Consider the following 26,357-nt stretch of genomic DNA (forward strand, 5'->3'; position numbering starts at 1 on the left):
TTGCCTTTTTTAATTTAGAAGAATAAGCTCATTACTATAATGTTACATTTCACAACAAAACCTTTATACAAACAAACGGAAATGTTATTGCAACAGATCTATAAAATACATTGATAAACTAAATGCCAGAGGTGGGATCAAGTCACTGTTAGGCAAGTCACAAGCAAGTCTCAAGTCATTGCCCTCGAGTCCCGAGTCAAGTCGAGTCAAAGACGAAGCAAGTCCCAAGTCGAGTCACAAGTCACAGCCAACAAGTCTCAAGTCGAGTCACAAGTCGTACCATTTAAGTTTCGAGTCATTTCGAGTCATTTTATTATAGTGGGGACGGGGAACCCTGGGTGATGGTGCGCTGCCTCACAGACCTAGACTACGAAGGGAAGGGTAACGGTGGATCGACTGTGACTGTGTTATAGTACTGTAACGCTCACCCCAATGCTGCAGCGTAAATAAGGAGGCGATGACTGGCTTGCAACTCCGCTGCATTTATTTATATAAAACAACTCAACTTCGGTCACTGTTGGCCGTCACCACGCCGAACGAACACTTCCGCATACACGGCCCCCCAAAACTCGGGTTGTCTCGCGTAACTACAGCTGGTAACGGAGCATAACGTGAACACATGCAACATCTGCATAACTGATTAACTAATAACTTTAACTCAGCTCATTACACTACTTTAAAACGGACGTTGACATAATGTTGGCGAGGATTTCCATCGGAGTCTGAATCCGGGTTAAAAAATCCCGATTTTTGTAACCATGAACGAGCTGTCTCGTTGATAAGGTCAAATGGACTGCAGTGATTGGATGTCGTGCAGGCAGCGCGCGCTCTCTACATTTTTTTGACAGATGCAGATAAACAGAGCGGCGCGGCCGTGTGAAAATGTTATCCCCCAGTTTTCATGGGAAGTAGCAAGTCTTCTCGAGTCAAAGGGCTCGAGTCCAAGTCAAGTCACGAGTCATCGGTATTCAAGTCCAAGTCGAGTTGCAAGTCTTTGTACGTTTTGTCGAGTCAAGTCTCAAGTCATCAAATTCATGACTCGAGTCTGACTCGAGTCCAAGTCACATGACTCGAGTCCACACCTCTGCTAAATGCAGTAAAATTCCGTAAAACTGTTAATAGATATACTCCATTAACGGCAGGTGCTAATCGCATTTCAACAAGAAAACATAAAACCTGACCAACTTTCACAGGGAAAAAGACACAACTGTGACTTAATAGACATAAATTGCAATAAAATGAGTTGCTGCGCTGATTTATTGACCAAATCCACATCGTATGTTTTCTTATAATCATCTCATAATTTAGGATTTATACTAAATAGATATTCATATTTTGTCTGAATCATTCACTGAATCGTTTTTTAAATAACGAGGGTGTGTTTTGATTTATTTTCAAATTGTAAAAAACAAAAAGATTTTTGGCTTCTAATATGGCAGGAACACATTTAAAACTAAGCCGACTCTGGAGAAATAGACAATGGGTTATTTGTATCTGTAACTTTACGTGACGTAAAGTAACATAAAAACAATAGAAAGAAGACCGGAAGTGATATCCGCATGAGTTTGGTGACACATTTAAGATACTCAAAAACATCGGAATTTTAAACGAAACAGACAAACAGGTAGTATTTATTTTCCGGGGGGGAGTGAACACGCAATACGCACCAACGTGTGAAACAGTGCAGACTTATACGAAATAAAATGTAATATCACTGGGCGTTTTCAAATATTATGAAAATATTTCGAATTATAAAATAAGAAATGCAATTGCTTACGTGCACCGTGACTGGTAAAATAAGAAGTTACATATTTCTACAACAAATACCAAAAGGCATATCGTCTACCAACTTACAAAACTCCTATTTTTATCCTAAAACGAACGCCTTCAGATTCACTTAGGGACACGACGGATGATGATTTGAGATCTACGAGGGACGTTGAATGCAACATTATTTCCTGTTTAAGGATATATCGACTGTACCAGCTAAAGGCACTTTAATGTATTTTATGTTGGGGCATTTCCTTGACACTCAGTATGAAACTGGCTTCCTGTGCTTTGGTCCGATAGAAAGCTTACCGACAATGTTTTGGGAATATTTCGACGCGGCTCCACGCCTCGGGAATTCAGCAGGCGGCACGAGCGAGGTAATGTTAGCAGACAAGCTAACGTGAAGCTAGCTGACAGCTAACGTAAACCTGCGGCTAACGTCACAGTTAACGTTCAGCGTTAATGCCTCACTTTGTTCTTTTTGTTTCTTCCCCGATTGTTTAACTTACGCGCTAAACACGATTGTGGCCTATGAGCGCCACGCGTGGACACTGCACACTGTTGGTGTGTAACTGGGAGTCTGTGTTGACGGTAACGAAACGAACGTTGTCATCAACAAGTGGTCGTCCCTTGTTTTAACGGCGCACCGTGCGAGGGCCGGTGGGTCTCTGACCGCAGAGCGTCCATAGCTTTTATGCGAATACTTCCACTCTGCTGCGGTTATCTACGTGGGTATGTGTCGGCCCTTACGTAACCTCCATTGGTAATCTTTTCCCCCGACGCTGTCCTATTTTTGTTCCTATATCCGGGGTTTTAACATGACAGTTTGGTACAGATTGTTTCGGGGGGGGGGGGTGTCTTCAACTCAGCAGGTCTGGATGAGTCAGGGCAGATTTACTCGTCCCCATAAGAAGCTTACACGCACACGCAGGGACATGCGCGTATACCATCCAAATGTGATACACAAAAGCTGCAAGGGGAGAAGTGGGCCATTCGTGGGCGTCCCTGCGCGTCCCATCCCCGTGCTCGCGTGAACCTGTTGCGAAGAAGGGGCTCTGAACCAGATTACAGAAGGGCTGTTTAAGAGGAAAAACATCCTCACAACCAACTCTTTGAATATGGACAACTGGGTCGGAACACGAGCCACCTCGTCAGAACGTTTGCAGTGAGGTCTGTGTTGCCTTTATGGACCGCAGACTTTTTTTGTTGGTGTGAATTATTTTTTTTTTAACTTCCTGAACATCACTCACAGACTCACAGACACATGGCGGTGGCCTTTTGAGCCCCACACGCCCCTCTGGGTGAGGAATTGGGTAATGTAACTGAGAAACCACATGTGTGCTGGACCTTTCTACCATTTGACATTTTTGCCAGAGGGAAAACCACAGGGGCATTAAATAATATTAAGGACGGGCACAAGCATTAGGCCCGTTATCATTTTCACTTGTGCTTTTAATTGACATTATATAATTTTTTTTAAAGCTATTGACATCACTGAAAAATACCCATCCGCACCAATAGCCTGCATAAACGCCAACCATGTCTGTTGGGTTCAGGCTCTTAGTCGCTCACAGCGTGAACTGTCGCTGTGTGCCTCTGGGCGACATGTGACCCCCCCCTTCAGCGAGGCACCCAGCTGAGGTAACATGTCAGATGGAGAGGGTTGAGATTGAGACACTCAAAGGGGGATGCACCAGTGTCTCCTGAGGCTGCTAAATGTCTCATGCCCTAGAAGAATCCCATACAGTAACACATACGCCATGGACATGTCAATAAAGCCTGATCGGTGTACGCCCACAAAGCCCTGAGAGGAGGTCCAAACAGCCTAAGTGAAAACACCTGGGCGGTATTGCATAAAAGTAGAATAAAGAAATCTAGGATAAGTTAAAAAAAAAAGCGCAGCTTGACTTAGTGTGACTCATTGCGGCTTAATCGGTTGCACGTTTGCTGAGCCGGGATGGGAAGGGGAAGTCAATCCCGGTGTACTGGGATAAGTGCACGTCCACGGCTTTATCGATCACAGATTTACTGATGCAGAAATGGGGAAGAAGCACGCAGCATGTTATATCTACTTACTAGGAAAGACTCTTTTAATTGCTTTGATTGTTTTATGTGTTGGTTTTATTGCTGCATCTGTGTTTTATATGTGATGGTTTTACTGTAAAGTGTCTTTGAGTAGCCTACCATGTAAAGCACTATATGAATAAAATGTATTATTTTTAAGTCTACTTTGCCTTAAAAGTGAGCAAAGGGAATGTATGTTCATCTGGAAAGACTAGGCCTCATTTTAAGCCCTTATTCTCAATGCGAGAGGGTGGGGCAGTTACTGACTGTTCCTCTTTGATGTAACACATTCTTCTGTGGCCAAGGACTTCCATGCCAAACACACACTTCTGACAGTACGGCAAATAGTGCATTCATTTACAGTTTTGGCATATAAAACCATGCTGCTTGCAAGAAAGGGCAGTGCCATAGAGACCATCTGTGGGATTCTGAGTGCATGGCTTCACACTGAATCTCCAAACCTCACATGAAGGATCTCGTCTGGAAAAGCTAAATGGTCCGATCTGTCCCGAAACACCCTCTCACCCTCCTAAAATCAGTGCATCTTCATCAAAACGTGGTTCAGAAATGTTCAATTGTTCACTCCCCACTGCGCACTGCAGTTTTACCCACCAGCGGACAGAGACTACCTCTCCCCCCCCTCTGTCGGTCGATCGGTCTGCAACAACTACTAACCTACCCCCGTTATTTCCACGTGTTTATTATCCGCCGGACCTTCTTGACCGGTCCGCGGAATATTTGTCTGACATTAAAACGGTATGTGATGCAAATACAATCAAACTGGTGACAGCAATAGTGAGAAGTAATGCATGTTAATAAAAATCAATCCAAACACATTCAGAAGACAACAGAACACATGTTTGTTTTCGGATCAGAGTGGCAGCTGATTTAACACATGAGGATTAATGTTAGCCGGCTGTTAGCCTGGTCTGGAGCCGGCTAGCTGCAACCAATACATCGCCATGGTAACTTGGCTGGGTTTAATTCAAGGTGCTTTCGTGCAACCAAGTCAAAGCTAAATTCATCCAGGATAATTTGAATATGCCGGCTTCATCCCTTATCCTGGTTTTGTGCAATAGCCCTGATGTCAGAAGGAACACAAATATAAAGGCACCAACCAAGCCTCTCAAATATCAAAGAAAAATGCGAGATGTGGGTGGATCTTAACTGACATCAGGCAAACTACATAATGGGCACACCTAGTACATCTGTGACTTTTAAAGCTGTCCCAATGAAAGCTGTTTAACTGACAGTGGTTCTGCTTGTTCTTTTCCACTGTCAAAGTAAGGCTGCATGATGTGCCATGTCACCTTTTCTACAAATTTTTACAGTAAAAATGAAAAAATAAGAATAGTAGACAAAAGTAAAATTCACAGGCCTGCAGTATTTTGCCAGTTCATTCAATGTAGAGTGTAGATTGTGAAGGGATCGGAGGTGTTTCTAACTGTGATCCAGGGACTTTATATTTACTTATTTTTCTTATCCTCATGTAAAGTTTACAATCTTCACAGGGCTTTTTCTCATTGGCTTTCCTTGGCACCTGTGTTTTGTATTAACGTCTCCATGAAAATAATCCTCTCCGTCTCACTATGGGGGGGCATTTCTTTTCATAGCCATGGTGTTTTTATGTTCTTTACAATCCAGATGTGAGCGATATATATGGCCTCGAGCCGGCCGAGCAACATCACAGTCCCACTCCCGATGTCCTTGAAAGGAAACAGAAAGGCTTCAAGATTAGGTGTGGTTTTCTTTTTTTCTGCATTAGCAGGAATTACTTCACAGCATCTCTGTATTGTTGACCTAATGAGAAGCGTACCGCTTGTTCCTCCGCCCCAGCTCATCACGGGATTAATTTACGCTGTGGGCTCAAGAACAAAGGAAATGGACTTCATCCAGCTGTTCATGAAAACGCTCTTTTTGCTGCATGGTGGCGTTGTCCTTGTGGAATGCGTGCATCCCATGAGGGCAACCGCATTCGTACCAAGCAGTGCAACCCGCGCTCGTAAAACCGCCTGTTATTCCTTCTCAGTTGAATGACCATCACAGTAATTATTGCACGTTTCTGCCTGTAATCCAGCAGTCTTTGAGGTTTGACGGGATGTTTGGGCTTTTTAAAGAAACTACCAGGATGACTGCGGTCAAGTCTTTCCAAAGAGTAGCAAAGGGACTCTATGCTCATCAGGTTGAGATCACTTATGTTTACTATTGTGCTTTGGGTCCACAAGTCAGTGGATTTATCTACACTCTAATTTCAGTTTTCAATTTTTCCTTTTATTTTTTTCAGTGAGAGACATGGACAACTCGGTCACCCTGTGGCAGTTCCTTCTCCAGCTCCTACTGGATTCCAACAACGACCAGCTGATCTGCTGGACCAATGAGGAGGGGGAGTTTAAACTGCTGCAGGCGGAGGAGGTGGCGCGGCTGTGGGGCGCCCGCAAGAACAAGCCCAACATGAACTATGACAAACTCAGCAGGGCTCTCAGATACTACTACGACAAGGTAAAGCTCTCTGAAACGCCTTACCTGTCTCATGCGGAGCACCTGGTGGTCTGCACACCAAGTGTTCCCCAGTAGAACAATATTGGGAAATCAAAAAAAAAAAACCCGATTCAAACTATGTAGCTGGCCACTGTTGATTCGGTCTCACTGGTAACCTGCAGACATGAGACTGGCTGAAAACCAAATCCAGTATATTAACCTTTTTGACCTTCGGGGTCTGGTCCCGCTAACAATCAGCGGCCCAAGAGGAACCTCGGACGGCGGTGCGACGACAAACGGTCCCACACCGGAGCTGAAGATGGCGGCTCCTAATTAATGATCTAATTATCCTAATTTTTTGTAGATGTCACAAAAAATAACCCTTCATAACACGGTGGCTTCACGTATCCCTTTCCTTGTCGGTGTCCGCTGTGCGCTGCCTAAGCCCCGCCTCCAACAATGAAAGCAGACAAAAGGGAAGCGCGATCGACTAATGTTGGTGACCTTCATTTATATGTAAAATGAATATCGCACTACCTAAATTGTGCGTTATGTCAATATATTGGATATCGCGACAGGCCTAAGCGTGCGCCCCCCACGCGGCACCCCCCAAGAAAGTCGGAGTTCCGCTCCCATCTGACACACTGTCATATGCACGCAGACACAGGTGAGCGGACGTTGCGAAATATCGCTGTCCTTCTGCAGACCCAAGTTGTCATCTGGTTGCACGTAATAATCCAGTGTGGACATAAGCTTGGTACGTTCTAGGTGAACAGCAGTCAAACCAACAGCTGTTAGCAGATAGTAAACAAAAGTCCCAATCCATTGGTTACACTCCTAAGAAGATCACACAGAGAGCTTAGTCAGGATCCCTGAGGACTGCTGCAGTGCCACAGAATGTTAGCTCAGCAGCTACAGTGCACACTATAGTGGTCAATTGCCAAACTCACAACTCCCCAGCGTTGTCTGTAGTACCCTAAACACATGATAACATAATAAAACGTTTTAAATAGATTAGTAGTAGATTCTCAAAAGCTGCCACCCGTTTTCAGTGGGTTGCGGGTCGTGGGTCTCGGTCATTTACAGTCTGGACGGGGGGGTTCGTCTGCTCTGATGGAGCTGAGAGGACCTGCTGCACGAGGACTGGGCCACCTGTTCATGCTTTGGGGGTAAGGGGAGGAGGGAGGGCTCACAGCAGCACGCGCTGCTCGTTGAAAAGTGCCCAAACCCCCGCCCACTCGTCTGAAATGTTGGGCCGCGGCTTTTCATCAAGTTGTGATGGTGGGAACCGGTTGAAAACCACTGGATTGGAATACTGAAAATGGCATTAAAATAATGATTATTAATACAATGTGGTAAGGAGATCAGATCAGTTTAGACTTTGGGGAGAACAATCAAAAGGTCATAGTCATAAATGCTTGAGGTATCCTCACAATGTGGATGTGGTGTGGCGGCCAAACATGGTTTACCACATGTGAAGTTTAAGAAAATCTTAACTTCCGGTGTGCTGGAATTGGGGGGGGGGGGCATCGCTTCCTTTAGCTCTCTGCACCGGCACTGCACAAGCTAACGGCTTCATCTCAGAGCGGTTGAAGTCCTCCGCTCTGTGACATGCGGAGTGGAGGCACAGCGCTGTCTGTCTCCCACTCTGCTCGTGGTTTGGCAGCAGCAGCGTTCTGACCTCGTTCTGAGCACGGCTTTTTCTGGTGCTCTTCTATTTTTTTAACCCTCGGGACTCCAAGGAGGACTCTGTGTGTTGTTTGTGCTTTCACTGCATGTTGTCCGGCTAAATTAGACATTTACTTTTTATTTCCCCCAGAGTGTAAACTAGCATGTCTGTGTTTCTGCCTCTTACAGAACATTATAAAGAAGGTGAACGGTCAGAAGTTTGTGTATCGCTTCGTTTCCTATCCTGACATACTCAAAGGAGAGGTCCCTACCCAATCAGAGGGCGGGGATGCCTCCGCTGAGGGCACCCCTCAGCTTTCAAAGAGGGGAGACAGCACCTCGCAGGAGGGAGAGTCAGGTGACCGCAGCAGCGCAGCCGCTCTGGGTTCCAGCAACAAGCAGTCGAACCGCAACGACTACATCCACTCCGGCCTGTACACCTCCTTTACCCTCAACTCGCTGCAAAATGGCCGCCAGCTCTTCAAGTCCATCAAAATAGAGAACCCAGCAGAGAAGTTCTCCGACAAGAGAGGTCCCGCCGCCTCGGCCCGGGAGCCGCCGCAGCAGCCGCCTGCGTTGCCGTCCGTCATCAAGTTTGGGAACACGCCCCCGAAGCTGGCGCCAGCACAGTCGGCTCAGGCCGCCGTGGAGCCAACCCTGATCCCCAACTACCTGGATTCACTGCGAGCTCTGCCACCGAGGGCCGGGGACATCCGCGCACACTCCTCCCTGACGCCGCAGTCTATCTACTTGTTCGAGCACGTCCGCCCGGCGGAGCCCGCGTTCGGCCTCCCGGACCTGATCTCGGCCAGCCTGTCGCCGAGCCTCGTCCCCGACTCCTCCCAGGAGCTGGTGATCGACAGTGACATGGAGTCGGGATCTTCTCAGCCCGCAAACAGTCAGGCAGCGGATCACTCCGACGCTCAGGCCCACGAGAAGGCTAGTGCACGTACAAACGCTCACACAACACTACTTATTATTATTATTATTATTTAAAAGATAAACCGTAATCTTCACGGACCTAGGTGTGGTCCACTCAGTTTGTTTTTGAGTGGATTACACTTATGTCACTTATTCTAGGGCACCAACCAGATTTGATTAAATCAGAAGATAGTGATAGTCTGATCAGAGCTCCTGACACACCCTGACTTTCTGAGTGATAAACACCTGAGCAATAGATTTTTATCCACCTGGAAAAAGCGGATAGAAATCCTGGTTGATTATAAGTTAAATATTAAGGGGAACACATCAGCAAATGCCTCTTTTACAGCAGACAGTTTTATTTCTTAGTGTAATATTAGTTTTCCCTTTGGCTCTGGTTTGTTTTCCATTAACTGAGGGAAACACGGCTGCTATTGTCCGACTGTCTGACTGCTGTTTGGTGCTCAGCTAATTTTTAGATGTTCCTCATCTGTTAAACAACACTATGAGACTATAAAACATAATCAAAGTGGTCAAATATTTTGGGGCGATCGTGGCTCATGGAGTAGAGGCCTACTTACCGATGGTGTCCCTGAGCAGGACACCTAACCCCTAACTGCTCCCTGAGCACACTGCTCCTACTGTGTGGGTTGGGTTAAATGCAGAGAATAAGAAAGAAAACGTTCTTCTGCAGGCAAAAAAAAAGACACTTGATTGTTCCACTACAACTTACATTTGACGGTGGCCATTTTGTACGCAATATTATTCTATTCCTGACTAAATTAGAATTGTCCAGATTAACAAACTTTCTGATACTGTTATATTGAACCTAAAGCACACAAATACCTCACAAGCTGACCCCGGTATTCAAATAGGACAAAGTGGATGAAGGAAGCGCATGTTGAACTTGCCCCCCCGTCTGTTGTCCCCCAGCTGGGCAGTGACGTGGCTTTGTCTGGAGACGAGGCCGGTTTGGTGGACGCTGAGACCAGCTCGTCGTCACCCAGCAGCAGCACCGCGCTCAGCACTCTGTGCTCAGGGAAGTCCCGCAAGCCGCCGAAAATCCTGCAGATCAGCCCCCCGACTCTGCTGGTCACCGCCTCCGACTTCTCTCCCATGAACCTTTGCAGCCCGTCTCTGCCGACAGCCTCTCTCACACCGGCAATGCTGCAGGTTAGAGTGCGCCGACCCCCCCTCATATGGGGGCTGTTTTGTTGACACAAATATAATTGCAGTAGTGATCGAGCAAGTTTGAAAAGGATAGAATAGAGGCTTGTGGCTACAGGTTATTGTTCACTGTTTAAAGCACAAGATAAATGTTATATATTATATCTATATATATATATATAACTTTGTGAATATGAAATATTGAAATATTTATAAAATATGGCTTTTAGAAATACATACCGGCACACTGCATTAGGTTCGTGTCTTTTTATCTTGTGTTTGCAATATGAAGCTCAATTTCCTCTAATCTCCCACAAGACAAACCTGAGGCAGCACCCCTTTAAACGGATCACTTTGACAGTGCGTCATAGATCAATGAACTCATGCCCTTTAAACCATTGTACTGAAGGAATGAGAATCAAGTCTTTACCTAATTTACAATGGAATGTGTTATTACACTCTGTATTAACTAGGGCTGTCCACATAAACGCCTGTGCAATTAATGTGGCCGAGATTAATGAAACAAAATATTTTATCGTAGTTAACGTACCTTTTGTTGACTTCTCGAAGTTGACCGCGCAAACCAAACGGCCGCTCCCCGCAGGCAGTTACATTGGAGAAAGCAACACGGTAGCTCAAGATGGCGACAGCTTTTTGCATTGGAAGTAAAACAGAGACGTAGGCCTGTCGCGATATGCAATATATTGACATATCGCACAATATAGCAAAATTAGTTAGATTAATTTTGTTATATTTTAGTTGATCGCGCTGCCAAAAAACAATCCACAAACAACTGCAGTGTGATCCACCAACAAATACATGCAAACGCTGAAGTATATTTGTGATTTATTCATGTGTGTAGTTGGCGTTTATGAGACTACATTTGCAATTATTGAGACTGAATGGATCCCATATGGTACTGACATAACTGAAATACACTCACCGGCCACTTTATTAGGTACCCCCTGCTAGTAACGGGTTGGACCCCCTTTTGCCTTCAGAACTGCCTCAATTCTTCGTGGCATAGATTCAACAAGGTGCTGGAAGCATTCCTCAGGGAGTTTGGTCCATATTGACATGATGGCATCACACAGTTGCCGCAGATTTGTCGGCTGCACATCCATGATGCGAATCTCCCGTTCCACCACATCCCAAAGATGCTCTATTGGATTGAGATCTGGTGATTGTGGAGGCCATTTGAGTACAGCGAACTCATTGTCATGTTCAAGGAACCAGTCTGAGATGATTCCAGCTTTATGACATGGCGCTTTATCCTGCTGAAAGTAGCCATCAGAAGTTGGGTACATTGTGGTCATAAAGGGATGGACATGGTCAGCAACAATACTCAGGTAGGCTGTGGCGTTGCAACGATGCTCAATTGGTACCAAGGGGCCCAAAGAGTGCCAAGAAAATATTCCCCACACCATGACACCACCACCACCAGCCTGAACCGTTGATACAAGGCAGGATAGATCCATGCTTTCATGTTGTAGACGCCAAATTCTGACCCTACCATCCGAATGTCGCAGCAGAAATCGAGACTCATCAGACCAGGCAACGTTTTTCCAATCTTCTATTGTCCAATTTCGATGAGCTTGTGCAAATTGTAGCCTCAGTTTCCTGTTCTTAGCTGAAAGGAGTGGCACCCGGTGTGGTCTTCTGCTGCTGTAGCCCATCTGCCTCAAAGTTCGACGTACTGTGCGTTCAGAGATGCTCTTATGCCCACCTTGGTTGTAACGGGTGGTTATTTGAGTCACTGTTGCCCTTCTATCAGCTCGAACCAGTCTGGCCATTCTCCTCTGACCTCTGGCATCAACAAGGCATTTCCGCCCACAGAACTGCCGCTCACTGGATGTTTTTTCTTTTTCGGACCATTCTCTGTAAACCCTAGAGATGGTTGTGCGTGAAAATCCCAGTAGATTAGCAGTTTCTGAAATACTCAGACCAGCCCTTCTGGCACCAACAATCATGCCACGTTCAAAGTCACTCAAATCACCTTTCTTCCCCATACTGATGCTCGGTTTGAACTGCAGGAGATTGTCTTGACAATGTCTACATGCCTAAATGCACTGAGTTGCCGCCATGTGATTGGCTGCTTAGAAATTAAGTGTTAACAAGCAGTTGGACAGGTGTACCTAATAAAGTGGCCGGTGAGTGTATGTATAGCTGTAGAAAACAACCTGAAATAGGCTGTGAATGACGGGTAGCAGGTCTTTTTGCTTTACAGTTTGGACAGAACACAGCACAGAGCACCTGCAGTCTGATACTGACCAGCAGGAGGCAGCAGTGCACCAGCAACCTGATGCCTGGCTGGTCATGTCATTTTGTTGGCCCCATGACTGTGTTACAATTTGGAAGTCTAATTAGGTTTGCTGGTTCAGACAATGCTCTTTTTAATCAGAAGGTTAGGTTTGATCACAAGATTCAAACTGCTGGTCCCAAATGAGCAAGTTCCTCTTTGTTGTTGTGTTTGTGGATAAAAGCTGCTGGTAGCTTGTGTACGGTGTCTTCAACGTTGACCACACAATTCATTGACAGAATTCAATAAACTAGATTGCGAGATTTTATAATTCTATTTAAAAACTTTTTGAAACTTTAGTTTCATGGATGTGTGCCGGGTTGATGAACAAATAAATAAAATAAACTGCTTAGCGTGTGCTGTACTTGTAACAAAGCAAACCTGACCATCTGTAATACACCAACATCTGCCATCCTGCCACACTGAGTCCGTGTGTCTCCCTCCCCAGACCCCCACTCTCCTGCTGACCCCCAGCCCTCTGCTGCCCAACATCCACTTCTGGAGCACGCTCAGTCCAGTCGCCCCCGTCAGCCCGGCGACGCGACGCCAGGGAGCCCACCTGTTTCAGGTGAGTACATCGCACCCCCTCTTCTTCTTTCTATCTGTGTGTGTGTGCGCCTGCCTGTGTCCAAAGCACCCTAACACACACTGCTCTCTTCCAGTTCCCATCGGTCCTCAACCCTCAGTTCCAGATCCCCATGCACAGCATGGATGGGACCAACACGCCCGGCCCCATTACCCCAGACCCTCAGAAGACATAGGGTTAACCCCCCTTCTCTCTCACACACACACACACACCATCCCCACGTCAAAGACTAAGACGTTGGAGCTCAGTCGTTGGCATTCCTCATCACTTTGGTGCTCACCGCCGCCGAAGTCACACTACAATCAAGAGCGCGAGCGGAGGGAAGCCGATGCGCGGCGCTAACCAGTTCGGTTTGTTTTTGGAACCTTTGCACCCAGTCGGAGCGTCCTGCTCTGCCACACAGGTGGTGCATGTGGATTGGACCTTCGGCAGCGTCAATCTGCTTTGATCATGGACACGCAGACCAGACACCTAAATCGTTCCTTTTAATCGAATTTCCTTCTCGTCTTGTGTGGCAGCGTTAATGCCACAAACCGACTTCCATCAGTTTCTGCTGATGATGCTTCTGTTCCTTTTGTGCTCCGTCCTTAACTTTTACTCTTGTTGAAGGGTAGTGCTTTAACCTGATAATGTGTATATTAACCTGCAAACTATTTCCATCTTTTACCGAGCACTCAACCTGCTGATTACGTGGCCATAATCTGATCTTGAAACTTGAACTGTGTGTGTGTGTGTGTGTGTGTGTGTGTGTGTGTGTGTGTGTGTGGAAATAGAACGCAAAGCCATACTCTTCTCCGAGCAACAACACACAAATCCTGAAACATTTAGGTAAATGTGATCCTACACGTTAGTCAGACAGTTTGGGAGGTGTTTGACTCTAACCGGCTGCTGGTGCCAGCTACGCATGTAACTAACCGTCTTTGTTGGTTTCCCTCAGCTCAGTTTTCTTTGTTCTAAATGAATGTGCTCTGATGATTGTTGCTTGCAGTCTTGGTGAAGTTAATGTTTTTTTTTTTTAGATAATCTATGTGGCTAAACTCTTGACAGTTTAGCCTTAACCTTTGCCAAGCCTTAGCCATCGGACACATGTCATCCTTTAATCCTGACGCCTGTATGAAATGAATCCTTCTGGAGCATCAAAGCACCTCCCTTTCCCTAGAACCCCGTGAGGAGCAGCCATGAAAGGGTCACAACTGTTTTATACATGACTTTTAAAAGCCATAAGTAAAAATAAAACCTACTTGTTTACATGATGCTAGGAAAGAAAACACAGGATTCTTTACCCAAGTGTCCCTTTCTAACCCAGGGATGGATGACCCCCCCCCTCAGCCTGCAGTCTGTCACATTGATATACGGTGCCTTAACACAGCCGATGTGGATGGAGTTCTATCATTTACACAGTACACACTGTTTATCCGTATGCCATATCTTTGACCAAATGAGAGCCCCACAAAGTGTGGGGCTGTTTATTGCACGTGAGCTCGTCATATCGCAGGACATTCAATGTGCTGCATTGTTTTTGAGATGCATAAAAGTATCTGCAGACAGCAAAGTGGCTCAATATGCAGAGCGTATGAATCTAATCGGGCCATGTTCTTTGAGTAGGCTCCCATGTTCCAGATCGCTTACTGCAGTATGTGACTGCAGATCTACTCAAGGTATATAGATATAAAGCCATTTAGTTATTTTTGTGTCATTTTTCATTTTCCTGTAACACCAATAATATAAGATTGATTTCTATTTTTGTAACGGCCAGATGGGTAGACGTCTAATATTTTGGGCTCCTCTTTGTGCATGTGTGTTTCCTCATGTTGTTTTCCTCTGGTGTACTCGGCAGGCGACTGCCCCGCGCTGGCATTGGCCATTTTTTGGGAACCAAGGCCTTATGGGGAGAAATCTAAATTTATGTTTTATATGTAAAGTGTTTTGATAGTGTCGATATTGTACGTGCAAATGTCGTGATGGAGCGTTTGCACTTGAGACTTCGGGGGCTCCTGTTGTATTGGATTCTGTCGCTTTTCTACGACAATGATTTTCTCATTGATGAAAACATTTTTTGTTGACATCTGCTTACTGAGATATGTATTTTTTCCCAAAGGGAGGATAACGTTATGCACTTGGTATTTTATACAGGAAATCTGACCTTTTACAATATATAGCAAACCATTGATAAGATTTGTGATTAGGCACTACCACAAAATATTTATTTTTTTGAATTTATACTAAAGCCCAATAGAATTGGTAACATGTATTGCATTTTTGCAGTAACTTTGAACAACTGTTGAATGTTGATTTAATAATAATATGAATAGCTAATGAAATCCCCAAAGACCAACTGAACCGTCCTTCCACTAAGTATTTTACTGGTATATTTCTTCATTGTACATTCTATTGATGTTTCCTCCTCAACTTGCCCTGAAATGTAAAAATCTCTTTTTGAAAAAGAAAGCTTTTACTGTTTGTTCGATGCTTTTTCAGATGTTTACAAGCTGCTTGTCTTAAGTGGCATATTGATGTTTGAGAGGTGTAGAGAAATTGTTTATAACTGAAGAGATCAGTGAGACCAATAAAAAAAATCTCTTCGATAAGTCTGTCTCTGTATTCTGCTCTTGTTTTAGTTAATATTCCTACAGTAGCAACCCAAATGATGGGACATAAACCGAGGAGTTGTAAGAGGCCACTCCAAATAGCTCATTTATGTGAGCGTAAGAGATCTGAAGGTCCAACTTGATCTTTAAAGGTTCCTTTGAATCAAGCTGCAGCTGTGATGAGGACTTGCTTGAATGTGCCCTCGTGCCTGAACAAACATGGCTGCGTAAATAAACTACTTGTAATACTGTTTTAACGCTGAGTTAAACTGTTTAATCAGCATCCCAATCATCACTACCAAATAATGGATTGTCTTGATGGAAAGCCTTCAGATTCCAGTTTATTCACATAGTGGCGCATTTTTAAAGCTTTGTTTATTGACGCACAAATCACCAGACAAATATCAACACAAACATTGTTTTCTGTATACCATATACTTTTTTGTTTTTTGCATTATCTGGAGTATGTCAATGATTAGCCACACTAAGTTGATGCCATTTTTTCTGTGTTCAGTAAGGCAAGAAAGTAGCATTTATCTGCTCCGCAGGGCGAGCGAAGAGAAGAGGACTTCAGTGGAAATAGAGTAAGAACTCAAATTTTGAAGATATATTGAAAGTTATTCTAGACTAATCATAGGAGCCGAAGACAGACTTCCAGCGTTCGTAATTCAAAATTGCCAAAAAATGACATGTGCATTATTGAATCAAATAATTGAAAATTGAAAAAATAAAAATGTGGAGAACTAGCCCATCCAGCGAGCTGCTCGTTGATCGTCAGGCTTGAGGTGAAGAAATGAGCGGGATGATGCTCTGGTTCCTTGGCTCCCTCTCCATCGTCCACAGCAGAGCTGCTCGGCCATTCCTCTCCTCTGGTCTCCACCCTCTGTCTCTCGGGGGAATCTCTTGCATCAAGAACCCCCCGTCCGAGGTTTCTCCTTCATGTCCGTGCTTTGAGACGAATCTTAGAATGAAACGGTGTCGGTTAGTTCCACTCAGCAGGGAGATCGATACAAAACCACTAACATAATGATCTCCCAAAGCAATGCACCTTTGCATTGCGACCTTTAGCTCACAGCCATATTGTCTCTTAATACTGTGCAATGTGTTCCTATTAATTCTGTAGCCACTTGTGGTTAGTTTGTTGCTTTTTCCTCTCTAATTTGACAAAATTAGATATACAGAGAGCACCGAGTACTACATCAACAATGCCAGATATATACATATATATTTTGCGAGACAAGAGCTATAGGCCTAAAATGAAACAAAAGCTTATTAGTAAAACAGTCAAGAACTGTATTAAACTCATTAACAAGGCCAGGTGACGTGGTAAAGTCATCAACTCCGCTGCTGTTCTAATTGCGGAAATGATTCTCCCGTCCGTGTTTGGCGTTCTAAATATCGAGAAACGGCTAGAGCGGGTCCTCTTCACACAGCTGGCCACCAGCTTTCTACAGTAGCCCAGAGAGTACAAACCAATCAGTAGCTGTGTCTCATTTTGGCGGCTGCATCCTCAACAACCGCATAGGCTGACCCGACCAGAACCGAAACCCTTAGGTGGTCGCTCTGGCCTACGGGGCGATATCTTCCTGTTCACCCCTGGAGCATGATATATTTCATACTGACCAAATTATACATATTATTACATGTCTGAGTCGCAGCCGAAATGACCCAACCGTCTGACGACTGATGAGAAGCCGCATGAGGAGACAGACGCTGGGGACAAAGCTACTGGCTCTGGATGTGGTCATTTGTGTCTTTGTGTTTTCACATCAGCCACAATATGCTTGGTTGCAATCTGTAACCTCAATGCTACATGCAATCCGATTCCACACCTGGTATCTTTAGAACATATATTGTATTTTCATTCCCAACAAAGTGTAGTAATCCTCTCTTACCAATTGCGTAATGTGTGTTTACCTGTAATGCAGTTTCTGTGGATGTGCCGTACAAAGAGAAGGAGCAAGAACAGAGTAAAGGCAATGAAGGATGATATCGTACAACACAACAGGAAAGTGTAACTGCCCTGACTGTGGATTACCTGCAGGAAGACAAATGCACACAGATACAGAGATTTTTTTTAAATGACTCTGCAAATCAACTCTGGAAAGTAGTGTTGTCACTACAGAACACCAAGCACTGTCTCACCAATCCAACAAGCAGCTGCATCAACATCTCTCCTGTGCTGGCACTGGTCACCAGGACAGTTGTGGCACAACCTTAAACACACAAGAACGAAATGGTCTATTAAGGAATAATCAAAATAACTATTTATGGAAAGAAAAGGAAATACTAGGGCTGCCACAAAAAACTTAAAGTTTGATGGTTGAGAAGATCCAATGCTGCAGTGCAGAAAGTGAATTCAGCTAAACTACTTCTGCACCAGTCAATGGTTTGACCTCTTTTCATGCTAACCATGAAAAAAAGATCCCATCAGGAGCAGGTGTAACAATACCAGTCTGCTGAACATTATATGGTGCATGCACTGCTAGCAATGCAAAAGTTACAGAGATGAATTGGTCTTGTTTAAATTTGTGCTCAAAGGAGGAGTGTGTGCTGCCGTAAAGGCACCTGGGGAACAGTTAGGGGTAAGGTGTCTTTCTCAAGGACACTTCGACAGAGGACATGGAGCACTCAGGGTTCAAATCATCAACTCTGCAGCTGACGGCGCACCCCTCTACTCCATTCACTATCTTCACCCCAATAACTAGTAGTGGTTGAAATGCCCTTATTGTTATGGTTAAAATGAATTTATTGTAAGTCGCTTTGGATAAACGTGTGAGCTTAATGACATGTAAAAAAGTAGAGAGATGTAGTGATGAAAATGTGTGTGTCTGTTTACCTTTGTAGTTTAGCATGTCCTCTGTAAAGGCCAGCACAGATGGGAACACGCTACTAATGCATAGTCCCAAAACGCAGGTACCGATGAAGAGAAACACACAGCTCGTGTAGAAGATCAACAACAGGCACTGCACTAATATGACTCCCAGCTAAAACAACAAGAGACAGCATGATAGTCAAAGTAACAATATTATTTAAATGAACAAAAGTTGGACTTTTACAAAAAACACAACAACACAGTTAGACAAGACTAGAATATTAAAATATTGACTAAATCAATCCAGATTTGATTAAATTTACAATTCATATTCTGTTGTCTATTGTATTTTGCGGTTTAGAGCAAGTGGCAGTCCCCTGTCCACCTGGTGTGAATATTCTGAAAAGCCAGAGATTTTTATAAGTCTAAATATTAACAATAAATACAGCAAGCAAAAAACAACTGCCAAAACCCAGAATTGAACAAGGGAGAATCAGATCTTTTCAGCTCAACGAACTGAGCTATTTTCACACAAAAAACAAATGGGAAAAGCACAGACTAGTTAAAAAGCATGGGGAAAACAATGTAGCTAATTTCAAAAGAAGACTTCCATAAACCATAACCAAGCGACTTCTCTCTAGGTTTCAAAAAACAAAGTCATTGTCTAGCCTTATACATCAATGTGCAAATAGTAGAAGCGACTGAAAAGCCAAAGATCTGTGAGTCGGCAACTCTAAATGTTGTTTGGATAGATGTCACAATTGCCGAAACCCGGGATTGAACCAGGGACCTTCAGATCTTCAGTCTGACGCTCTCCCAACTGAGCTATTTCGGCACATATGGGAGAAGCACAGACTATATAAAAGCATGGGGAAAAGAATGTAGCTAATTTCAAAAGAAGCTTTCCATAAACAATAGAGAGCCTTTTGCTAGATCTCTTAGCATAGTACTAGCCATGTTCTACTCAACAAGACAAGGCTTTCACTGTCCAGCCTTACACATCAAATGACAAATAGTAGAAGGGACTAAAAAAGCCAAATATCTTTGAGTCGGCAACGCCAAATGACTTTTGGAAAGATAAAACAATTGCCGAAACCCGGGATTGAACCAGGGACCTTCAGATCTTCAGTCTGACGCTCTCCCAACTGAGCTATTTCGGCACAAAAAAAAACAATGGGAGAAGCACAGAGTATGTAAAAGCATGGGAAAAACAATGTAGTTAGTTTTAAAAGGAGCTTTCCATAAACGAAGAGAGAGGCTTTTGCGACTTCTCTTGGCATTGTACTAAGCTGGTTCTACTCAACAAGACAAGGCTTTCAACAGACAAAGTCACTGTCTAGCCTTATACATTAATGTGCAAATAGCAGAAGCGACTGAAAAGCCAAAGATCTGTGAGTCGGCAACTCTAAATGTTGTTTGGAAAGATGTCACAATTGCCGAAACCCGGGATTGAACCAGGGACCTTCAGATCTTCAGTCTGACGCTGTCCCAACTGAGCTATTTCGGCACAAAAAAAAAACAATGGGAGAAGCACAGACTATATAAAAGCATGGGGAAAAGAATGTAGCTAATATCAAAAGAAGCTTTCCATAAACAATTGAGAGCCTTTTGCTAGATCTCTTAGCATAGTACTAGCCATGTTCTACTCAACAAGACAAGGCTTTCACTGTCCAGCCTTACACATTAATGTGCAAATAGTAGAAGCGACTGAAAAGCCAAAGATCTGTGAGTCGGCAACTCTAAATGTTGTTTGGAAAGATGTCTAAATGCCGAAACCCGGGATTGAACCAGGGACCTTCAGATCTTCAGTCTGACGCTCTCCCAACTGAGCTATTTCGGCACAAAAAAAAACAATGGGAGAAGCACAGACCATGTAAAAGCATGGGAAAAACAATGTAGTTAGTTTTAAAAGAAGCTTTCCATAAACGAATAGAGAGGCTTTTGCGACTTCTCTTGGCATTGTACTAAGCTGGTTCTACTCAACAAGACAAGGCTTTCAACAGACAAAGTCACTGTCTAGCCTTATACATTAATGTGCAAATAGCAGAAGCGACTGAAAAGCCAAAGATCTGTGAGTCGGCAACTCTAAATGTTGTTTGGACAGATGTCACAATTGCCGAAACCCGGGATTGAACCAGGGACCTTCAGATCTTCAGTCTGACGCTCTCCCAACTGAGCTATTTCGGCACATATGGGAGAAGCACAGACTATATAAAAGCATGGGGAAAAGAATGTAGCTAATTTCAAAAGAAGCTTTCCATAAACAATAGAGAGCCTTTTGCTAGATCTCTTAGCATAGTACTAGCCATGTTCTACTCAACAAGACAAGGCTTTCACTGTCCAGCCTTACACATCAAATGACAAATAGTAGAAGGGACTAAAAAAGCCAAATATCTTTGAGTCGGCAACGCCAAATGACTTTTGGAAAGATAAAACAATTGCCGAAACCCGGGATTGAACCAGGGACCTTCGGATCTTCAGTCTGACGCTCTCCCAACTGAGCTATTTCGGCACAAAAAAAAACAATGGGAGAAGCACAGACTATGTAAAAGCATGGGAAAAACAATGTAGTTAGTTTTAAAAGGAGCTTTCCATAAACGAAGAGAGAGGCTTTTGCGACTTCTCTTGGCATTGTACTAAGCTGGTTCTACTCAACAAGACAAGGCTTTCAACAGACAAAGTCACTGTCTAGCCTTATACATTAATGTGCAAATAGCAGAAGCGACTGAAAAGCCAAAGATCTGTGAGTCGGCAACTCTAAATGTTGTTTGGACAGATGTCACAATTGCCGAAACCCGGGATTGAACCAGGGACCTTCAGATCTTCAGTCTGACGCTCTCCCAACTGAGCTATTTCGGCACATATGGGAGAAGCACAGACTATATAAAAGCATGGGGAAAAGAATGTAGCTAATTTCAAAAGAAGCTTTCCATAAACAATTGAGAGCCTTTTGCTAGATCTCTTAGCATAGTACTAGCCATGTTCTACTCAACAAGACAAGGCTTTCACTGTCCAGCCTTACACATCAAATGACAAATAGTAGAAGGGACTAAAAAAGCCAAATATCTCTGAGTCGGCAACGCCAAATGACTTTTGGAAAGATAAAACAATTGCCGAAACCCGGGATTGAACCAGGGACCTTCAGAACTTCAGTCTGACGCTCTCCCAACTGAGCTATTTCGGCACAAAAAAAAACAATGGGAGAAGCACAGACTATATAAAAGCATGGGGAAAAGAATGTAGCTAATTTCAAAAGAAGCTTTCCATAAACAATTGAGAGCCTTTTGCTAGATCTCTTAGCATAGTACTAGCCATGTTCTACTCAACAAGACAAGGCTTTCACTGTCCAGCCTTACACATCAAATGACAAATAGTAGAAGGGACTAAAAAAGCCAAATATCTCTGAGTCGGCAACGCCAAATGACTTTTGGAAAGATAAAACAATTGCCGAAACCCGGGATTGAACCAGGGACCTTCAGATCTTCAGTCTGACGCTCTCCCAACTGAGCTATTTCGGCACAAAAAAAAACAATGGGAGAAGCACAGAGTATGTAAAAGCATGGGAAAAACAATGTAGTTAGTTTTAAAAGGAGCTTTCCATAAACGAAGAGAGAGGCTTTTGCGACTTCTCTTGGCATTGTACTAAGCTGGTTCTACTCAACAAGACAAGGCTTTCAACAGACAAAGTCACTGTCTAGCCTTGTACATTAATGTGCAAATAGCAGAAGCGACTGAAAAGCCAAAGATCTGTGAGTCGGCAACTCTAAATGTTGTTTGGAAAGATGTCACAATTGCCGAAACCCGGGATTGAACCAGGGACCTTCAGATCTTCAGTCTGACGCTCTCCCAACTGAGCTATTTCGGCACAAAAAAAAAACAATGGGAGAAGCACAGACTATATAAAAGCATGGGGAAAAGAATGTAGCTAATTTCAAAAGAAGCTTTCCATAAACAATTGAGAGCCTTTTGCTAGATCTCTTAGCATAGTACTAGCCATGTTCTACTCAACAAGACAAGGCTTTCACTGTCCAGCCTTACACATTAATGTGCAAATAGTAGAAGCGACTGAAAAGCCAAAGATCTGTGAGTCGGCAACTCTAAATGTTGTTTGGACAGATGTCTAAATGCCGAAACCCGGGATTGAACCAGGGACCTTCAGATCTTCAGTCTGACGCTCTCCCAACTGAGCTATTTCGGCACAAAAAAAAACATTGGGAGATGCACAGACTATGTAAAAGCATGGGAAAAACAATGTAGTTAGTTTTAAAAGAAGCTTTCCATAAACGAATAGAGAGGCTTTTGCGACTTCTCTTGGCATTGTACTAAGCTGGTTCTACTCAACAAGACAAGGCTTTCAACAGACAAAGTCACTGTCTAGCCTTATACATTAATGTGCAAATAGCAGAAGCGACTGAAAAGCCAAAGATCTGTGAGTCGGCAACTCTAAATGTCGTTTGGACAGATGTCACAATTGCCGAAACCCGGGATTGAACCAGGGACCTTCAGATCTTCAGTCTGACGCTCTCCCAACTGAGCTATTTCGGCACATATGGGAGAAGCACAGACTATATAAAAGCATGGGGAAAAGAATGTAGCTAATTTCAAAAGAAGCTTTCCATAAACAATTGAGAGCCTTTTGCTAGATCTCTTAGCATAGTACTAGCCATGTTCTACTCAACAAGACAAGGCTTTCACTGTCCAGCCTTACACATCAAATGACAAATAGTAGAAGGGACTAAAAAAGCCAAATATCTTTGAGTCGGCAACGCCAAATGACTTTTGGAAAGATAAAACAATTGCCGAAACCCGGGATTGAACCAGGGACCTTCAGATCTTCAGTCTGACGCTCTCCCAACTGAGCTATTTCGGCACAAAAAAAAACAATGGGAGAAGCACAGACTGTATAAAAGCATGGAAAAAACAATGTAGTTAGTTTTAAAAGAAGCTTTCCATAAACGAATAGAGAGGCTTTTGCGACTTCTCTTGGCATTGTACTAAGCTGGTTCTACTCAACAAGACAAGGCTTTCAACAGACAAAGTCACTGTCTAGCCTTATACATTAATGTGCAAATAGCAGAAGCGACTGAAAAGCCAAAGATCTGTGAGTCGGCAACTCTAAATGTTGTTTGGACAGATGTCACAATTGCCGAAACCCGGGATTGAACCAGGGACCTTCAGATCTTCAGTCTGACGCTCTCCCAACTGAGCTATTTCGGCACAAAAAAAAACAATAGGAGAAGCACAGACTATATAAAAGCATGGGGAAAAGAATGTAGCTAATTTCAAAAGAAGCTTTCCATAAACAATTGAGAGCCTTTTGCTAGATCTCTTAGCATAGTACTAGCCATGTTCTACTCAACAAGACAAGGCTTTCACTGTCCAGCCTTACACATCAAATGACAAATAGTAGAAGGGACTAAAAAAGCCAAATATCTCTGAGTCGGCAACGCCAAATGACTTTTGGAAAGATAAAACAATTGCCGAAACCCGGGATTGAACCAGGGACCTTCAGATCTTCAGTCTGACGCTCTCCCAACTGAGCTATTTCGGCACAAAAAAAAACAATGGGAGAAGCACAGAGTATGTAAAAGCATGGGAAAAACAATGTAGTTAGTTTTAAAAGGAGCTTTCCATAAACGAAGAGAGAGGCTTTTGCGACTTCTCTTGGCATTGTACTAAGCTGGTTCTACTCAACAAGACAAGGCTTTCAACAGACAAAGTCACTGTCTAGCCTTGTACATTAATGTGCAAATAGCAGAAGCGACTGAAAAGCCAAAGATCTGTGAGTCGGCAACTCTAAATGTTGTTTGGAAAGATGTCACAATTGCCGAAACCCGGGATTGAACCAGGGACCTTCAGATCTTCAGTCTGACGCTCTCCCAACTGAGCTATTTCGGCACAAAAAAAAAACAATGGGAGAAGCACAGACTATATAAAAGCATGGGGAAAAGAATGTAGCTAATTTCAAAAGAAGCTTTCCATAAACAATTGAGAGCCTTTTGCTAGATCTCTTAGCATAGTACTAGCCATGTTCTACTCAACAAGACAAGGCTTTCACTGTCCAGCCTTACACATTAATGTGCAAATAGTAGAAGCGACTGAAAAGCCAAAGATCTGTGAGTCGGCAACTCTAAATGTTGTTTGGACAGATGTCTAAATGCCGAAACGCGGGATTGAACCAGGGACCTTCAGATCTTCAGTCTGACGCTCTCCCAACTGAGCTATTTCGGCACAAAAAAAAACATTGGGAGATGCACAGACTATGTAAAAGCATGGGAAAAACAATGTAGTTAGTTTTAAAAGAAGCTTTCCATAAACGAATAGAGAGGCTTTTGCGACTTCTCTTGGCATTGTACTAAGCTGGTTCTACTCAACAAGACAAGGCTTTCAACAGACAAAGTCACTGTCTAGCCTTATACATTAATGTGCAAATAGCAGAAGCGACTGAAAAGCCAAAGATCTGTGAGTCGGCAACTCTAAATGTTGTTTGGACAGATGTCACAATTGCCGAAACCCGGGATTGAACCAGGGACCTTCAGATCTTCAGTCTGACGCTCTCCCAACTGAGCTATTTCGGCACATATGGGAGAAGCACAGACTATATAAAAGCATGGGGAAAAGAATGTAGCTAATTTCAAAAGAAGCTTTCCATAAACAATAGAGAGCCTTTTGCTAGATCTCTTAGCATAGTACTAGCCATGTTCTACTCAACAAGACAAGGCTTTCACTGTCCAGCCTTACACATCAAATGACAAATAGTAGAAGGGACTAAAAAAGCCAAATATCTTTGAGTCGGCAACGCCAAATGACTTTTGGAAAGATAAAACAATTGCCGAAACCCGGGATTGAACCAGGGACCTTCAGATCTTCAGTCTGACGCTCTCCCAACTGAGCTATTTCGGCACAAAAAAAAACAATGGGAGAAGCACAGAGTATGTAAAAGCATGGGAAAAACAATGTAGTTAGTTTTAAAAGGAGCTTTCCATAAACGAAGAGAGAGGCTTTTGCGACTTCTCTTGGCATTGTACTAAGCTGGTTCTACTCAACAAGACAAGGCTTTCAACAGACAAAGTCACTGTCTAGCCTTATACATTAATGTGCAAATAGCAGAAGCGACTGAAAAGCCAAAGATCTGTGAGTCGGCAACTCTAAATGTTGTTTGGAAAGATGTCACAATTGCCGAAACCCGGGATTGAACCAGGGACCTTCAGATCTTCAGTCTGACGCTGTCCCAACTGAGCTATTTCGGCACAAAAAAAAAACAATGGGAGAAGCACAGACTATATAAAAGCATGGGGAAAAGAATGTAGCTAATATCAAAAGAAGCTTTCCATAAACAATTGAGAGCCTTTTGCTAGATCTCTTAGCATAGTACTAGCCATGTTCTACTCAACAAGACAAGGCTTTCACTGTCCAGCCTTACACATTAATGTGCAAATAGTAGAAGCGACTGAAAAGCCAAAGATCTGTGAGTCGGCAACTCTAAATGTTGTTTGGAAAGATGTCTAAATGCCGAAACCCGGGATTGAACCAGGGACCTTCAGATCTTCAGTCTGACGCTCTCCCAACTGAGCTATTTCGGCACAAAAAAAAACAATGGGAGAAGCACAGACCATGTAAAAGCATGGGAAAAACAATGTAGTTAGTTTTAAAAGAAGCTTTCCATAAACGAATAGAGAGGCTTTTGCGACTTCTCTTGGCATTGTACTAAGCTGGTTCTACTCAACAAGACAACGCTTTCAACAGACAAAGTCACTGTCTAGCCTTATACATTAATGTGCAAATAGCAGAAGCGACTGAAAAGCCAAAGATCTGTGAGTCGGCAACTCTAAATGTTGTTTGGACAGATGTCACAATTGCCGAAACCCGGGATTGAACCAGGGACCTTCAGATCTTCAGTCTGACGCTCTCCCAACTGAGCTATTTCGGCACATATGGGAGAAGCACAGACTATATAAAAGCATGGGGAAAAGAATGTAGCTAATTTCAAAAGAAGCTTTC

General features: G+C 43.6%; 2 protein-coding genes and 22 non-coding genes across 24 annotated transcripts in view; 1 reads left to right on the forward strand and 23 right to left on the reverse strand.

The window, feature by feature from the left end:
• The first annotated feature begins 1,888 nt into the window (after positions 1-1,888).
• On the forward strand, positions 1,889-15,535 carry elk4 (ETS transcription factor ELK4). The gene is made up of 6 exons (XM_037490983.2): positions 1,889-2,147; positions 6,119-6,333; positions 8,170-8,919; positions 9,835-10,074; positions 12,816-12,935; positions 13,030-15,535. The coding sequence occupies exons 2-6, from the start codon at positions 6,127-6,129 to the stop codon at positions 13,126-13,128; spliced, it is 1,416 nt and encodes a 471-aa protein (XP_037346880.1). The 5' UTR covers positions 1,889-2,147; positions 6,119-6,126; the 3' UTR covers positions 13,129-15,535.
• A 337-nt stretch (positions 15,536-15,872) lies between these two features.
• mfsd4aa (major facilitator superfamily domain containing 4Aa) overlaps positions 15,873-26,357 on the reverse strand; it is a 189,215-nt gene continuing 178,730 nt past the window's right edge. Inside the window, exons 7-10 of the mRNA XM_037491007.2 lie at positions 18,381-18,528; positions 17,687-17,757; positions 17,459-17,579; positions 15,873-16,502 (exon numbers count right to left, since the gene is read on the reverse strand). Coding sequence (XP_037346904.1) covers positions 16,450-16,502; positions 17,459-17,579; positions 17,687-17,757; positions 18,381-18,528 — 393 coding nt within the window. The 3' untranslated portion in view covers positions 15,873-16,449. The remainder of the gene's footprint in view (positions 16,503-17,458; positions 17,580-17,686; positions 17,758-18,380; positions 18,529-26,357) is intronic.
• trnaf-gaa (transfer RNA phenylalanine (anticodon GAA)) lies at positions 19,119-19,191 on the reverse strand. Its single transcript has one exon. It is a non-coding gene; the product is annotated as a tRNA-Phe (tRNA).
• trnaf-gaa (transfer RNA phenylalanine (anticodon GAA)) lies at positions 19,444-19,516 on the reverse strand. The gene has a single exon. It is a non-coding gene; the product is annotated as a tRNA-Phe (tRNA).
• Positions 19,791-19,863, reverse strand: trnaf-gaa (transfer RNA phenylalanine (anticodon GAA)). The gene has a single exon. It is a non-coding gene; the product is annotated as a tRNA-Phe (tRNA).
• On the reverse strand, positions 20,124-20,196 carry trnaf-gaa (transfer RNA phenylalanine (anticodon GAA)). The gene has a single exon. It is a non-coding gene; the product is annotated as a tRNA-Phe (tRNA).
• Positions 20,471-20,543, reverse strand: trnaf-gaa (transfer RNA phenylalanine (anticodon GAA)). Its single transcript has one exon. It is a non-coding gene; the product is annotated as a tRNA-Phe (tRNA).
• trnaf-gaa (transfer RNA phenylalanine (anticodon GAA)) lies at positions 20,796-20,868 on the reverse strand. The gene has a single exon. It is a non-coding gene; the product is annotated as a tRNA-Phe (tRNA).
• On the reverse strand, positions 21,143-21,215 carry trnaf-gaa (transfer RNA phenylalanine (anticodon GAA)). Its single transcript has one exon. It is a non-coding gene; the product is annotated as a tRNA-Phe (tRNA).
• Positions 21,468-21,540, reverse strand: trnaf-gaa (transfer RNA phenylalanine (anticodon GAA)). The gene has a single exon. It is a non-coding gene; the product is annotated as a tRNA-Phe (tRNA).
• Positions 21,802-21,874, reverse strand: trnaf-gaa (transfer RNA phenylalanine (anticodon GAA)). The gene has a single exon. It is a non-coding gene; the product is annotated as a tRNA-Phe (tRNA).
• trnaf-gaa (transfer RNA phenylalanine (anticodon GAA)) lies at positions 22,149-22,221 on the reverse strand. The gene has a single exon. It is a non-coding gene; the product is annotated as a tRNA-Phe (tRNA).
• On the reverse strand, positions 22,482-22,554 carry trnaf-gaa (transfer RNA phenylalanine (anticodon GAA)). Its single transcript has one exon. It is a non-coding gene; the product is annotated as a tRNA-Phe (tRNA).
• trnaf-gaa (transfer RNA phenylalanine (anticodon GAA)) lies at positions 22,829-22,901 on the reverse strand. The gene has a single exon. It is a non-coding gene; the product is annotated as a tRNA-Phe (tRNA).
• Positions 23,154-23,226, reverse strand: trnaf-gaa (transfer RNA phenylalanine (anticodon GAA)). Its single transcript has one exon. It is a non-coding gene; the product is annotated as a tRNA-Phe (tRNA).
• trnaf-gaa (transfer RNA phenylalanine (anticodon GAA)) lies at positions 23,501-23,573 on the reverse strand. The gene has a single exon. It is a non-coding gene; the product is annotated as a tRNA-Phe (tRNA).
• trnaf-gaa (transfer RNA phenylalanine (anticodon GAA)) lies at positions 23,835-23,907 on the reverse strand. Its single transcript has one exon. It is a non-coding gene; the product is annotated as a tRNA-Phe (tRNA).
• trnaf-gaa (transfer RNA phenylalanine (anticodon GAA)) lies at positions 24,182-24,254 on the reverse strand. The gene has a single exon. It is a non-coding gene; the product is annotated as a tRNA-Phe (tRNA).
• trnaf-gaa (transfer RNA phenylalanine (anticodon GAA)) lies at positions 24,515-24,587 on the reverse strand. The gene has a single exon. It is a non-coding gene; the product is annotated as a tRNA-Phe (tRNA).
• On the reverse strand, positions 24,862-24,934 carry trnaf-gaa (transfer RNA phenylalanine (anticodon GAA)). Its single transcript has one exon. It is a non-coding gene; the product is annotated as a tRNA-Phe (tRNA).
• On the reverse strand, positions 25,187-25,259 carry trnaf-gaa (transfer RNA phenylalanine (anticodon GAA)). The gene has a single exon. It is a non-coding gene; the product is annotated as a tRNA-Phe (tRNA).
• Positions 25,534-25,606, reverse strand: trnaf-gaa (transfer RNA phenylalanine (anticodon GAA)). Its single transcript has one exon. It is a non-coding gene; the product is annotated as a tRNA-Phe (tRNA).
• trnaf-gaa (transfer RNA phenylalanine (anticodon GAA)) lies at positions 25,867-25,939 on the reverse strand. The gene has a single exon. It is a non-coding gene; the product is annotated as a tRNA-Phe (tRNA).
• trnaf-gaa (transfer RNA phenylalanine (anticodon GAA)) lies at positions 26,214-26,286 on the reverse strand. Its single transcript has one exon. It is a non-coding gene; the product is annotated as a tRNA-Phe (tRNA).

The sequence above is a fragment of the Pungitius pungitius genome, chromosome 8, assembly GCF_949316345.1.
Source record: "Pungitius pungitius chromosome 8, fPunPun2.1, whole genome shotgun sequence".
In the NCBI taxonomy this organism is placed as follows: domain Eukaryota; kingdom Metazoa; phylum Chordata; class Actinopteri; order Perciformes; family Gasterosteidae; genus Pungitius; species Pungitius pungitius.

Coding starts and splice junctions, on each gene's coding strand:
- elk4 (XM_037490983.2), top strand. CDS start 6,127: ATGGACAACTCGGTCACCCTGTGGCAGTTCCTTCTCCAGCTCCTACTG. Junction 6,334..8,169: donor TCAGATACTACTACGACAAG/GTAAAGCTCTCT, acceptor TGCCTCTTACAG/AACATTATAAAGAAGGTGAA. Junction 10,075..12,815: donor TCACACCGGCAATGCTGCAG/GTTAGAGTGCGC, acceptor CTCCCTCCCCAG/ACCCCCACTCTCCTGCTGAC.